General features: G+C 38.0%; 1 protein-coding gene and 2 non-coding genes across 4 annotated transcripts; 1 reads left to right on the forward strand and 2 right to left on the reverse strand.

Annotated features, from left to right (window-relative positions):
• Nucleotides 1-942: 942 nt before the first annotated feature.
• Nucleotides 943-13,471, reverse strand: tsr-1 (Xpo1 domain-containing protein; the record flags this gene model as incomplete). Of its 2 annotated transcripts, NM_001383801.1 has the most annotated exons (16): nucleotides 943-1,351; nucleotides 1,896-1,999; nucleotides 2,292-2,456; nucleotides 3,181-3,432; nucleotides 4,096-4,212; nucleotides 4,291-4,496; nucleotides 5,359-5,548; nucleotides 5,740-5,958; nucleotides 6,846-6,922; nucleotides 6,977-7,116; nucleotides 8,060-8,421; nucleotides 9,013-9,153; nucleotides 9,313-9,597; nucleotides 10,961-11,165; nucleotides 11,212-11,337; nucleotides 13,359-13,471. In NM_001383801.1, the coding sequence occupies 14 exons, from the start codon at nucleotides 11,132-11,134 to the stop codon at nucleotides 1,294-1,296; spliced, it is 2,490 nt and encodes an 829-aa protein (NP_001370995.1). The 2 variants fall into 2 exon arrangements, with proteins under 2 accessions (NP_001370995.1, NP_001368720.1); NM_001381350.1 differs by lacking the exons at nucleotides 11,212-11,337; nucleotides 13,359-13,471 and having other exon boundaries at nucleotides 1,294-1,351; nucleotides 5,371-5,554; nucleotides 10,961-11,134.
• Nucleotides 4,129-4,189, forward strand: mir-8195. Its single transcript, NR_131405.1, has one exon. It is a non-coding gene; the product is annotated as a pre-microRNA mir-8195 (primary transcript).
• On the reverse strand, nucleotides 6,445-6,517 carry F53G2.10. The gene has a single exon (NR_050901.1). It is a non-coding gene; the product is annotated as an Unclassified non-coding RNA F53G2.10 (non-coding RNA).
• Nucleotides 13,472-13,491: the final 20 nt, after the last annotated feature.

Raw genomic sequence — 13,491 nt, forward strand, 5'->3', positions numbered from 1 at the left:
ACACCTGTTGTTTCGGAAATCACTAGTGTAATGGGTCCCCCCACGTCAGCCGGGAGGGAAAAGCTCAGGAAGATGGAATTTAGAGAGAAAAGATCAAAAGAAAACACAAAAAAAAACGTAGTAAACCATATGATTTTTCAATATTTTTGCTTAAATTTTAGTTAGATTTTTTTAAATTTGAGGTACCAACTTCAAATTTCAGACATTTCCCAAAAGTTTGAGCATTTTTTACCTAAAAATTCGAATTTTACGCAAAATTTCCGAAATTTTTACACCCATATCGACCATATTCGCTTTAGAGTGAAATCTCGAGACGCGGCGCGGTTGCGTCGCGGTTTTCACTTGAAAATTTAGAAATTGAGCTAGCGACTTCTAGTTTTTCTTGTTTTATGACAAAATTTGATGGAGAACACGAATATGAAAAAAAAATAGGAAAAAATCCAGGTTTAGCATGATTTTCAGACAAATTTGTAGCTCTCCACATCAAAATTTTAGGCAACTTTTTTTTGGGCAACTTTTCCGCCGAAAATCCAATATTTTATTATGAATTCCAAATTCTTAGGCAAATTTGACCCGATATTCCTCAAAACTAGACGCTTCCATTTTTGTCTGAAAACCCCCTGAAATTGGGGCTGAAATTTAATTTTTTGGGTTTTAAATATCTACACCGTGTTCTCTGCAAAATTTCAGTCGGAAAATCGAAAACTAGAAGTTTCTAGCTCAATTTTGAAATTTCTCGGGGTACTGTAGCGCCAAAAGTACGCAGACACCGACTACAGTACGCAAGAAACACCCGATTTCACGCGATTTTCGAATTTTGAGCTGAAAATTCAGGGATAGACTAACAAAATGGCGGAGAATTCGACTTTGATAATGAAATTGTTGAGAAATTTCTTTAAACATCTGAAAATTCGACTTTTTTGAATAAAAAAAACAAGTTTTCGATTCAAAAACATGATTTATTCATAAGTTTTAATTGTGCGATTCTTTCACATAATATCTAACTTCTCGTCGTCGTCATCAAATCAATCTGATATTAAATAGTTTTGGTAAGAACGGGGTCTAGAGAAAGAGAGAAAAATCCAACAAAAAAAACTCGAAAAAAAAATTGAATATTACAGATAGCCGAGGGAAAATGTGGGGGAAAAAATTGAAAAACGAAAAAAAAATAAAAGAAACGAGGTAAAAATCGATGAAACCCTAGAAAATGAATGGAGAACTGAGACGGGAGCCAAACAAAATTCCTAAATGTTTGAAACTAAAAAATATTTTTTTCAAAAAACCGGAAAAAATTTAGATGAACAGCTTGGCGAGATCACGAGTATGGTTGAAGACGGCGTGGCGTTCTCGTCTGAAAAAATTATAGATTTTAGGCCTTAAAACGGTGTAAATCGGCCCGAAATAGCCTAAATCGGCCTAAAGCGTCCTGATTCGGCCTAAATCGGCTTGAAGTGGCCTAGCAAGCCTGAATCCGTTAATCTTGGTCTGAATTGGCCGAAATTCGCTTAAACAGGCTCTAGCTGGGAAAAGCGGCCCAAAATGGCCTAAATCGGACTAAAAAGCCCGAATCCGTTAATCTCGGTCTAAATTGACCGAAAATCGGCTTAGCTGGGCCTAATTGAGCTTAGCTTGGCCTTAAAAGGCCTAAATCTTAAAAAATTATGCCGTCGAAGCTAAAATCGGCCTGATCTGGGTTTTATTAGACTCAGCTAGCAAAAGACGGCCCAAAACAGCCTATTTCGGCCTGAAATAGTTCTACAAGTTTTTCAGTCGATTTTAGGCCGGATTTACACTAAAACCACTTTTTAAAACTAGATATCGATTTTCGGGCCTAAAAAAGCCTAAGTTTAGGCCATTTCAGGCTTTTTCGGGCCGATTTCAGGCCTGAAACTTACTCTTTGCACACGGCCTCCACGAATTCTGTCAATTGTTGCGGTGTCGCTTTAACGGGATCATTTGGAAGTGCGGCGACAGCTTGAGTCAGGATTTGCTTGTATTTCTGCAAAAAATCGATATTTTTCATGGGTTCAAAATTTTTTCTCAAAATTTTCATGTCAAAATTCGAATTCCCCGCTATTCTCTTAGTCTATGTGTAAATTTTCAGCTCAAAATTCGAAAATCGCGTAAAATTCGGTGTTTCGGGGGTACTGTAGCCGGTGTTTGCGTACTTTTGGAGCTACCGTATCCCTGGAAATTTCAAAATTGTGCTAGCGACTTCAAGTTTTCAACAATTAGGCCCAAATTTAGCGGGGAATCCGAATTTCACATTAATTTCCAGCTGAAATCCGTACCGATGGGTCATTTCGCCCAACTTGCAGCACAACATCGGCCATTTCTCGTCGAATTTGTCCGGAATGACTGAAAAGGCACATGGAGAGTGCGTTGGTGACGATGCTTTGCGCGTTCCGATTGACAAGAGTTTGGGCTGCGGTGACGCCAGCGTCAGTGTAGGAAGCCTGAAAAAATAGGCTGGTTAGGGGGGAAATCGGGCTGAATCGGTCTGCAAATTCAAAATTTCACATAAATTGTTTTGAATTCGTTTTCAGCTTGTTTTGGGCTTCAAAATGAGTATAATCATGAATGGGTTTTTCAAATTTTGGGATTTAGGCCTTTTTTGGGCCTAAAGCGGCCTGAAAATTCAATATTTTACAGGAAAAGTAATGAAATCGTAATCGGCCTCTTTTTGGCTTTATAATGAGTATAACAATGATGGCTTTCAACATTTTGAGATTTTAGGCCTAAAGTGGGCTTAATTTGGGCATAAATCGGCCTGGACCGGCCTGAAAATTCAAAATTTCACACGGAAACTATTTTTATCGAATTCAGCTCATTTTAAGCCTCAAAATGGGTATAATCATGCAGGGGTTTGAAATTTTCAGATTTTAGGCCTAAACTGGGCATATATTGGGCCTAAATCGGCCTGAAAATTCAAAATTTCACACGGAAACTTTTTTTTTTCGAATTAAGCTCATTTTAAGCTTCAAAATGGGTATAATCATGCAGGGATTTGAAATTTTCAGATTACAGGCCCAATTTAGGCCTAAATCGGCCTATTACGGCCCAAAATCCGAACAACTTCAAACCCAGGCATGATTATACTTATTTGAAAGCTCTCGGCGTGCTGATTCTGATAAGAGCATTTTCACAAGCTCATCGAGCCATTTCACCGCAATTTTCTACCTTTTTCGCAGTGGCCAACTGCTCGAGCACCTCCATAATGAACTTATTAACGCTGCGATTCGCATCAGGATGGTCCAATCGAATGTTCAACACGGCACAGATGAACAGAAGCTCCGAAACAGGATCCGTGAAGAATATCGACGTGGCACGCATTGTGAAGCGTTGAGCCAACCGGAATAGGTCGTCTACAGTATCCGGATGGTTGATGGCTCCCTGGCCGACGAGTAGGGGAAATGTGTGACGTGCGAGGGTCTGAAACAAGGATAATTAGTTATTGAGAAGATTTGGGAATTTTTGAAAAAATTGGGAAAAATTTTTTTTGTTGTTGAATTTTTTCACTTTCCGAGGCCTAAAATTTTTTTCCCGGATTTTTTCCCAGAATTTTCATTATCAAATTCAAATTCCCCGCTATTTTCTTAGTCTATTCCCCAATTTTCAGCTCAAAATTCGAAAATTGCGTAAAATCGGGTGTTTTGGGGGTACTGTAGTCGGTGTTTGCGTACTTTTGGCGCTACAGTAACCCGGGAAACTTAAAAATTAAGCTAGAAAGGGCTAGTTTTCGGCGCCAAAATTTTGCAGGGAATTTCAATTTGTCACTAAAACTGCAAATTTCCGAGTTTCAGCCCAAGAATTTCAGAAAATTATGGATTTTCAAAAGTTCAAAAATTTTTCTCAAAAAATTTAAATGTAAAATTTGAATTCCCCGTAATTTTCTTAGTCTATCTGTAAATTTTCAGCTCAAAATTCGAAAATCGCGTAAAATTCATTGTTTCTGGGGGTACTGTAGTCGGTGTTTGCGTACTTCCGGGGCTACCGTAACCCTTGAAATTTCAAAATTGAGCTAGAAAGCTCTAATTTTCGGCGTCTAGGCCGAAATTCCGCAGGGAATTCGAATTTGTGGATAAAAATGCTCACATCAAGCATCTGAAGGAGCCCGGGGCGCATTTTGTCGAGCTGTCCGTACTCGTCGACTATAACCGACGCCAAGTAGAGGTACGAGCTGTGACGGTGCTTCGGGTACGTTTCGATCATCTGAAAAATTGGGATTTTAAGCAATTTTAGGTAATTTTTTATCAAAAATTCAGATTTTCGAGCATTTTTCTGCCTTACCATAGTAACAACGGGCTCCACAAACGGCATACTTTGTGCTCCGAGAGCCCGGAATATCAGTCGACACGAGCGTATCGAGTGCTCAATGAGCCGTGGAGTTCCTTCGAATTTTCGCGTCGATTTCAGTAGAGCGTCTATGCATTGTTGAATTACTGTGAACCATGGAATCTCGGCTGGCGGCTGCTTAGAGCCCGATGTCCAGACATCTGGAAAAATTATGAAAAATTACAAGTTTTTGAGTGAAAAATGAAAATTTGGGCATAGCTTCCGCATCCCCGGTGACAAATGTGCTCTATTGCACAAATTGTTGGCTGGAATACGGTATTTATTGCATGTTTCAGCCGAGAATACCAACTATTCAAACCATCAATTTGGATAGAAGCACACAAGTCACAGAAATTTCGAAATTTTGGGGAATTTCAGATTTTTTGAAATTTTGAATTAAAAAATTCCAATTTTTCTGCCAATTTTCTAATGTTTTTTCGATGAAAATCCTAAATTTACAAGGTTATCTCAATTTTTGGCCAACAAACAGCCAGATTTTCCGATTTTTTCCTCAAAAAACCGCTCTGTTATGCCTTAAATTCAAAATTTTCATAGCACACGCGTTGCGGTCGCGTCGCGGTTTTATCTAGAAATTTCAAAATGAAGCTAAAAGCTTCTAGTTTTCGAGTGTCGAAGCCAAATTTTATAAGGAATTCGATTCTGGAACCCAAAATGCCGGGAAAATTGAATTTCCAGAAAATTTTGGACCGAATTTTCAGATTTTTTGCGCTGTTTTAAGACTTTCTGTTAATTTCTCAAGGTTTTCATGTGGAAATTCGAAATTCTCGCAATTTTCTTAGTCTAATCCAGAATTTTCAGCTCTAAATTCAAAAATCGCGTGAAATTCGGTGTTTGCGTACTCTTGGCGCTACCGTACCCCTGGAAAACTCAAAATTGACCTAGAAACCTCTAGTTTTCGATTTTCAGGCCCAAATTCTCAGGAGTTTCCGATTTTCAAAATAAAAATCGATAAAAACCCCAAATTTCAGTCAAATTTTCGCATTTTTTCTGGGCTCCGAGCACCTTTAAACACACAAGCACATCGATCAATCCAAAGCATAGGCCGTGTGGCCAGGGAAGCCCAAGCTTCATTGGCCTTACTGCCACGTGGTGGTGCTCCTTCGTTCTCCTTATTGGCTCCAGCGGCTCCGGCTCCGGCAGTGTTATTATTGGTAGAAGACGCGGCAAAAGTGGCGTCAGTGGCGTCGGTTGCCTGAAACTTGGGAAAAATTGGATTTTTAGGCCTAAAAATGGGATTTTCTGCTCAAAAATCCCATTTTTGATCGGAAAAATCTGAATTTTCAAGCTTTTTAGCTGAAATTTTTGGATTTTTAGCTCCAAAACTAGGGTTCTGAGCCAAAAAAGCCAATTTTCAACCATTTTCCCCCGCGAAAAATTGTATACCCGAAGCAAATTTCGAACGATTGGCTCGCAAAGCTGCTCCATCGCAATTTTGGCCTCATGGGCCGGCAGTTTCGAGGCGATCATTGAAATGGCCCGTGTCAGTGAGCAAATCGCCTCTTCGACTTTTGCTCCGTTCGTTGTCGTCTGTTCCAGTACTCCGATGAGTGTGAGCAGTTGTGGGAGAAGTGGAGTCATTTGGACAGCGCATTTTGAGGTGATCTGGAAAAAAAATTTTTTTTCAAAAATTTTTCTGCACATTTTCATTGTGAAATTCGAATTCCTCACCATTTGTTTAGTCTCTCCTTAAATTTTCAGCTCAAAATTCGAAAATCCCGTAAAATCGGGTGTTTTGGGGGTACTGTAGTCGGTGTTTGCGTACTTTTGGCGCTACCGTAACCCTCGAAATTTCAAAATTGAGCTAGAAACCTTTAGTTTTCCGCCGCGAAGCCAAAATTTTGCGGAAAACTCGAATTTGTCACTGAAACTGCCGACTTCCGAGTTTAGGTCCAAAAATTTCCGAGAATTCGGAATTTTCATTAGTTCAAAAAATTTTCTCGGAATTTTCATTGTGAAATTCGAATTCTCCGTCATTCCTTTATTCTAGCCCTGCATTTTCAGCGCAAAATTCAAAAATCCCGTAAAATCGGGTGTTTTGGGGGTACTGTAGTCGGTGTTTGCGTACGCATGGGGCTACAGTACCCCTCGAAATTTCAAAATTGAGCTAAAAACCTCTAGTTTTTAATTTCTAAGTCCACATTTTGCGAGGAATTCGAATTTGGCACAAAAACTCTGAATTTTTGAGTTTCAATCCAAGAATTTTAGACAATTATCGATTTTTGTTCAGCTTAAAAATTTTTCTCGAAATTTTCATTATCAAATTCGAATTCCTCGCCATTTCTTTAGTCTATCCATGAATTTTCAGCTCAAAATTCGAAAATCCCGTAAAATCGGGTGTTTTGGGGGTACTGTAGTCGGTGTTTGCGTACTTCTGGCGCTACCGTAACCTTCGAAAACTCAAAATTGAGCTAGAAACCTCTAGTTTTCGGGTTTCTGGCGGAAATTTCGCGGGGAATTCGAATTTCACCTCTAAAAACTTAAAAACCCACTCGATCAAAGCAGAGAGCCACGTGGCTCGCGTATCGAGTATCCGTCGCAAACTGAAGTGTCCATCGGACGACGGGCTCTGCAAAAAAAAACATTTTTATTCAAATTTTCCACATTTTTTCCCAGAATTTACCCAATAAATTGCTGTGCTGCTCGAACCAATCATTCAAATCCGAAATTAGAGACAATGAAGTGGCAATCAGTGCAGGCGGTGATTGGACAGGCAATGAGCAAATGAGCTGGAGCACTTCGGGCATATTTGTGTCGGATTCCCTGAAAAATTTGAATTTTTAAAACAATTTTTTTCAGTGAAAAATGAAAATTTGGGCATAGCTTCCGCATCCCCGGTGACAAATGTGCCCTATTGCACCGAATTGTTGGCTGGAATACGGTATTTATTGCATGTTTCAGCCGAGAATACCAACTATTCAAACCATCAATTAGGATAGAAGCACACAAGTCACAGAAATTTCGGATTTTGGGGATTTTTTGAAATTTTTTTAGACAATTTTTCAAACTTTGGGTAGAAAAATCCAAATTTTTTTGAATTTTTCGATGAAAAATCTTAAATTCTAATGTTATCTCAATTTTCGGACTAAAAATGTGATTTTTCCTACAAATCTCTCTCTGTTTAGGCTTAAATTCGAAAATTTCATAGCACACGCGTTGCGGTCGCGTCGCGGTTTCAGCTAGAAATTTCAAAATGAAGCTAAAAGCTTCTAGTTTTCGAGTATCGAAGCCAAATTTTATGAGGAATTCAATTCTGGAACTCAAAATACCCAGAAAATTGAAAATTGTTGTTCAGCCAATTTTGAACACACAGTTTTTTTCGAACAAAAAATTTTTTTTTTGAAAATTTTCAACTAAAATCTCCATTTTTCACGAAATTTCCCGGTTTTTTCTGAATTTTCATCGATTTTCATAATTTTTTCGTCCAAAAAATAATTATTTCGACTAAATTGGCAATTTTTACTGTTTTTCGGTCAAAAAGTTCCAATTTTCTGGTAAAAAAGTGTTTTTTGTAAATTTTTCGCCTACTAAAAATCCAGTTTTTTCGTGATTTTCAGCAGATTTTTGCATTTTTTCGGCCAAAAATCGGGGTTTTTCGGGATTCAGTGAAAACTCGAAAAACTGCATGTTTTAAAGGCCAAAACATGTCAAAAAAAGCCCGGGAAATCTCAGATTTTCTGGAATTTCCCTTTAAAAAAAAACATACGGCAGTAGGTTCTGAACCACTGCAGACATCACAAAAAGCGCCGATTCCGACTCTTCCCACGAGGCGTTGGGCTTATGACAGCACTCGATAAGCTTCTGATGCATCATTTGAATACATTTATCCGAGTTCACAATGAATACAACATCACGTAGAGCTTCGACGGCTTTCAGGCGGAATTCTCCAAATTCTGAAGTTTCATCGAGTAGATCATCGACGTCATCGGCGTCAAGTTTACAGTGTTCGTAGAGGCATTGAATGAATTTCTCAGCGTACGGACGGAAGCGGCCAATATATTGATCATCGTCATATTTGAAGAGCTCTTCGGTGATACGGTACCACACATTGAATGACATCTCGATGAGCTGCAGCAAGAAAATTGCGATTTTTAGCTTGAAAATGAAATTTTATCTGAAAATCCGTGCCAAAATCGGATTCCCCGCTGTTTTATTAGTCTAATCCTAAATTTTCAGCTCAAAATTCGAAAATCGCGTAAAATCTGGTGTTTTGGGGGTACTGAAGATGGTGTTTGCGTACTTTTGGCGCTACCGTACCCCAGGAAATTTCAAAACAAAGCTAGAAAGTTCTAGTTTTCGCGGTTCAGACTGAAATTTTATGGGGAAATCGAATTTGAGATGAAAATTCAAAAATTTTAAGCATTTTGTTGGATTTCTCGAATTTTTGCCAATTTTCGATGTCTCGTAATAATTTTGGCCGGTTTTTAATATAAAATTCGAATTCCCCGCTGCTTTCTTAGACTAATCCTAAAATTTCAGCTCAAAATTCGAAAATCGCGTAAAATCTGGTGTTTTCGGGTACTGTAGTCGGTGTTTGCGTACTCATGGAGCTACCGTAACCTCCGAGACTTCAAAATTGAGCTAGTGAGCTCTAGTTTTCGGTGTCTAGGCTGAAATTTTGTGGGGAATCTGAAAATAATCGAATTTTAGTCAACTTACAGCCCAATCATGGTGCTTAGCGACTAGGAGCAGAAGCTCAAAGCATGCCAGGCTCCCGATTGCCGCCGGATCCGGATTCGCTTCGTTGACGATTTGCACATAGAAGGATTCGACCATCTCAACAAATATACGAGCAATATTCTGAAAAATCGATAATTTATTGATTTTTTCTGGGGAAAAATTGATTTTTTATGGATTTTTCCGCCGAAAATCGATTTCTCACATTTCCCGGGCCGAAATTTATCGATTTTCTCAATTTTTCAGCTCAAAATCCACCAAATTTCTCCATTTTTCCGCTACCTGAAGCCGATCAAAATCCTCCACTTGCTGAGCTTTCTCAAAAGCCGAAACCAGTGAAATGACTCCGCGATGCACAACTTCTGCGAGTTTTCTGTGCATTTCTAGGTCTTCAACACGATAAAGTGCCTGTACAATGCAATTTGTCGCAGTTTCATGGAGACATGACGGAATTATCGGGTCGATCGAGGCGATCACGTGGAAAATCATGGAAATTAGTGGTGACGCGGCAAAGTGATCTGTACGCATTTGATGGTTTTGTAGGTTCGATTCTAAGCATTTGAAGACCTGCAAGTTATCTTTAAATTTAAGGGAAAAATTTTTGAAATTTCAAAAAAAAAAATTTTTAATTTTTTTTTGTGCTGAAAATTTTTCTTTCAACTCAATTTTCAAATTTCCGACTTCAAAACCGAATTCTCTGTAAAATTTGGGCCAGAAACTCGAAAACTAGAGGTTTCTAGCTCAATTTTGAGTTTTCGAGGGTTACGGTAGCGCCAAAAGTACGCAAACACCGACTACAGTACCCCCGGAAACACCCGATTTAACGGGATTTTCGAATTTTGAGTTGAAAATTTAAAGATAGACTAATTGAATGACAGGGAGCTTGAATATTTTATCAAAAATTTGCTGGAAAATCTTTTAACCTCCAAATTTCAGCAAAAATTCGAATTTTTACTAGTTCAAAAATTTTTCTCGAAATTTTTATGCGGAAATTTGAATCCCCCGCCATTTTCTTAGTCAATCCATGAATTTTCAGCTCAAAATTCAAAAATCGGGTAAAATTCGGTGTTTGGGGGTACTGTAATCGGTGTTTGTGTACTTTTGGCGCTACAGTAACCCGGGAAATTTCAGACTTGTCCTAGAAAGCTCTAGTTTTCGACATTTAGCCTGAAATTGTGCGGGGAATCCGAAAATAATAGAATTTCAGCCAAACCATTAGTTTTAAAATCCAAAAGTCGAAAAATTTTCCGAAAAAATTAATTTTCAGTACTTCAAAAATTTTTTCTCAGAGTTTTCATAATTGAATTCGAAGTCCCCGCTATTTTCTTAGTCTATCCCTGAATTTTCAGGCCAAAATTCGAAAATCCCGTCAAATCGGGTGTTTTGGGGGTACTGTAGTCGGTGTTTGCGTACTTTTTGGGCTACCGTAACCCTCGAAAGCTCGAAATTGAGCTAGAAGCCTCTAGTTTTCGGTTTCCCAACTGAAATTTTGTGAGGAATTCGAATTTTGAATAGAAACGTCGAAATTAAGAGTATTTACAAGGATTATTTCGAAATTTTGTTAATTTTCGATATCTCATAATAATTTTCGCAGGTTTTTAATTTAAAATTCGAATTCCCCGCTGTTTTCTTAGTCTACCCATGAATTTTCAGCTCAAAATTCGCAAATCCCGTAAAATCGGGTGTTTTGGGGGTACTGTAGCCGGTGTTTGCGTACTTTTGGCACTACCGTAACCCCCGAGAACTCAAAATTGAACTAAAGAGCTCTAGTTTTCAAATTTAAGAGCCAAATTTAACGGAGAATTCGAATTTGAGCATGAAAATCGTCTAGGTCGGAGAGAAATCGGATTTTTAGCCGATTTTTTTCAAATTTTTTCGGCTTAAAAGCTAGCGACTTCCGGTTTTCGATAATGGAGGTTAAAGTGCGTACTCTCTTGAGAACATCCGCATTCGAATGAAACTTTTCGAGCACATGCGACAAGAAAGTGATCATCGGTTGCTCACAAGCGGCGAGCTCATTTCGTATCGCGTGCCGCCGATTCTCGCCAACTCCACGGATTTGTTCGACTTCTTCAGGAAATACTTGAAGCAGAGTCAGTGTCATTACGGTACGGTCGCCTTCGAGGGCTTGGCATCTGGAAATTTCAGGTTTTTCCAGGCATTTCTCTCAAAATTACGCACTGATTCAACAGCTCAAAAATCCAATTATTCCACGTCGGCACCTGAATGTACAAGTCGGCTATGGCAAGGCATAACTGTGTAGATGTGGCTTCTGATTGAGCATCATGAGCGGATGCTCCGTGGCGACTGCAAAAAAATTTGAAAAAATGGAAAAAATTGCAAGTTTTTGAGTGAAAAATGAAAATTTGGGCATAGCTTCCGCATCCCCGGTGACAAATGTGCTCTATTGCACAAATTGTTGGCTGGAATACGGTATTTATTGCATGTTTCAGCCGAGAATACCAACTATTCAAACCATCAATTAGGATAGAAGCACACAAGTCACAGAAATTTAGGAATTTTTTTAAGACAATTTTTCAAATTTTGGGTAGAAAAATCCAAATATTTCCGAATTTTTCGATGAAAAATCTTAAACTCTAATGTTATCTCAATTTTTCGGCTAAAAATGCAATTTTTCCTTCAAATCTCTCTCTGTTTATGCTTCAATTCGAAAATTTCATAGCATGCGTTGCGGTCGCGTCGCGGTTTTATCTAGAAATTTCAAAATGAAGCTAAAAGCTTCTAGTTTTCGAGTATCGAAGCCAAATTTTATGAGGAATTCAATTCTGGAACTCAAAATACCGAGAATATTGAAATTTCAGAAAATTTTGGACCAAATTTTCAGATTTTTTGCGAATTTTAAGACTTTCTGTTTTTTTTGTCAAGTTGAAGTTAAAATTTTTATCAGAAACTTCATTTCTTACCAAATTTGCTAATTTTCACAAGTTTTTTGAGTGAAAAATGAAAATTTGGGCATAGCTTCCGCATCCCCGGTGACAAATGTGCTCTATTGCACAAATTGTTGGCTGGAATACGGTATTTATTGCATGTTTCAGCCGAGAATACCAACTATTCAAACCATCAATTAGGATAGAAGTACACAAGTCACAGAAATTCCAGATTTTTTGAAATTTCGAATTAAAAAATGCCAATTTTTCTAAATTTTTTCGATGAAATGTTCGAATTTTAAGGCTATCTCAATTTTTGGCGGAAAAAATAGTGAAATTTTCCGATTTTTTGCGATTCTCTCCTCCAAACCAGCCTGATCAGCGTTAAATTCGAAAATTTAACAGCACGCGTCGCGGTTTCGGCTAGAAATTTCAAAATTGAGCTAGAAACCTCTAGTTTCCAGTTTGAAAGCTCAAATTGAACGGAGAATTCGAATTTTAAATAGAAATCTCGAAATTTAGAGCATTCTCGAGGATTTTTCGAAACAAACACCGAATTTCACGAGATTTTCGAAATTTTAGCTGAAAATTCAAGAAAAATCTGAAATTTTGCCATTTTTTAGCCCAAAAATTGAGATTTTCATTTAAAAAAAATCAGAAAATCGAGGGGTTTTCCTTGAAAAAGTCGGAAAATTGTCAAAAAATCTGGAATTTCCCAGACTCGAAAATATGGCAAAAATTGGAAAAATCGACATTTTTGAGTGAAAATCTGTGAAAATCGCGTTAAAAAAGTAGATTTTCGCCAGAAAATCACTGGAAATTGGGAAAAATCCGAGATTTTGAGCCAAAAAAATGACAAAAGTTCAGAAAAATCTCAATTTTTGTTCCTCAAAACAGAAAAAAGTGTTAGTTTTTAAATTTTTAGCCGAAAAAATTCGTAAAAAACCGATTTTTTCCACGATTTTTAACCAATTTTAGCTAAAAACTATCAGTTTCTCACATTTTTCAATCCGAAATTTCCAAAAAAAAAAAACGGTTTCCCCATGTTTTCAGTGTATTTTCGAATTTTCTGTGCTTAGAAACTGTCAAAATCGGAATCCCCAGGAAATTTGAATCGGAAAATCGAAAACTAGAGGTTTCTGGCTCAAATTTGAGTTTTCGAGGGTTACGGTAGCGCCAAAAGTACGCAAACACCGAATTTCACGAAATTTTTGAATTTTGAGTTGAAAACTGAAGTTTAAGACGAGAATTGGGCAAGAAAATTGAATTTCAAATCAGATTTCACAAAAAATCGCTCAAAATTCGAAAATCGGTTCAAATTCGGTGTTTGCGTACTTCTGGCGCTACAGTAACCCGGGAAAATTCAAAATTAAGCTAGAAAGCTCTAGTTTTCATATTTTCAGGCTCATTTTTTGTGTAGAATCCGAAAATCCGGCGTACCGATTCCTGAAAATCCTGCAAAAAAAGTTGGGCGGGCTGTACGTCGGGTCCTCCGCTGTAGAATGCGTCGATCGCTCGACACACCGTTTCCATAGAATCCATGTGATTTTGTTCTGAAAATTAGAGGAAAAAT

This window comes from Caenorhabditis elegans, chromosome II, assembly GCF_000002985.6.
Source record: "Caenorhabditis elegans chromosome II".
In the NCBI taxonomy this organism is placed as follows: Eukaryota; Metazoa; Nematoda; class Chromadorea; order Rhabditida; family Rhabditidae; genus Caenorhabditis; species Caenorhabditis elegans.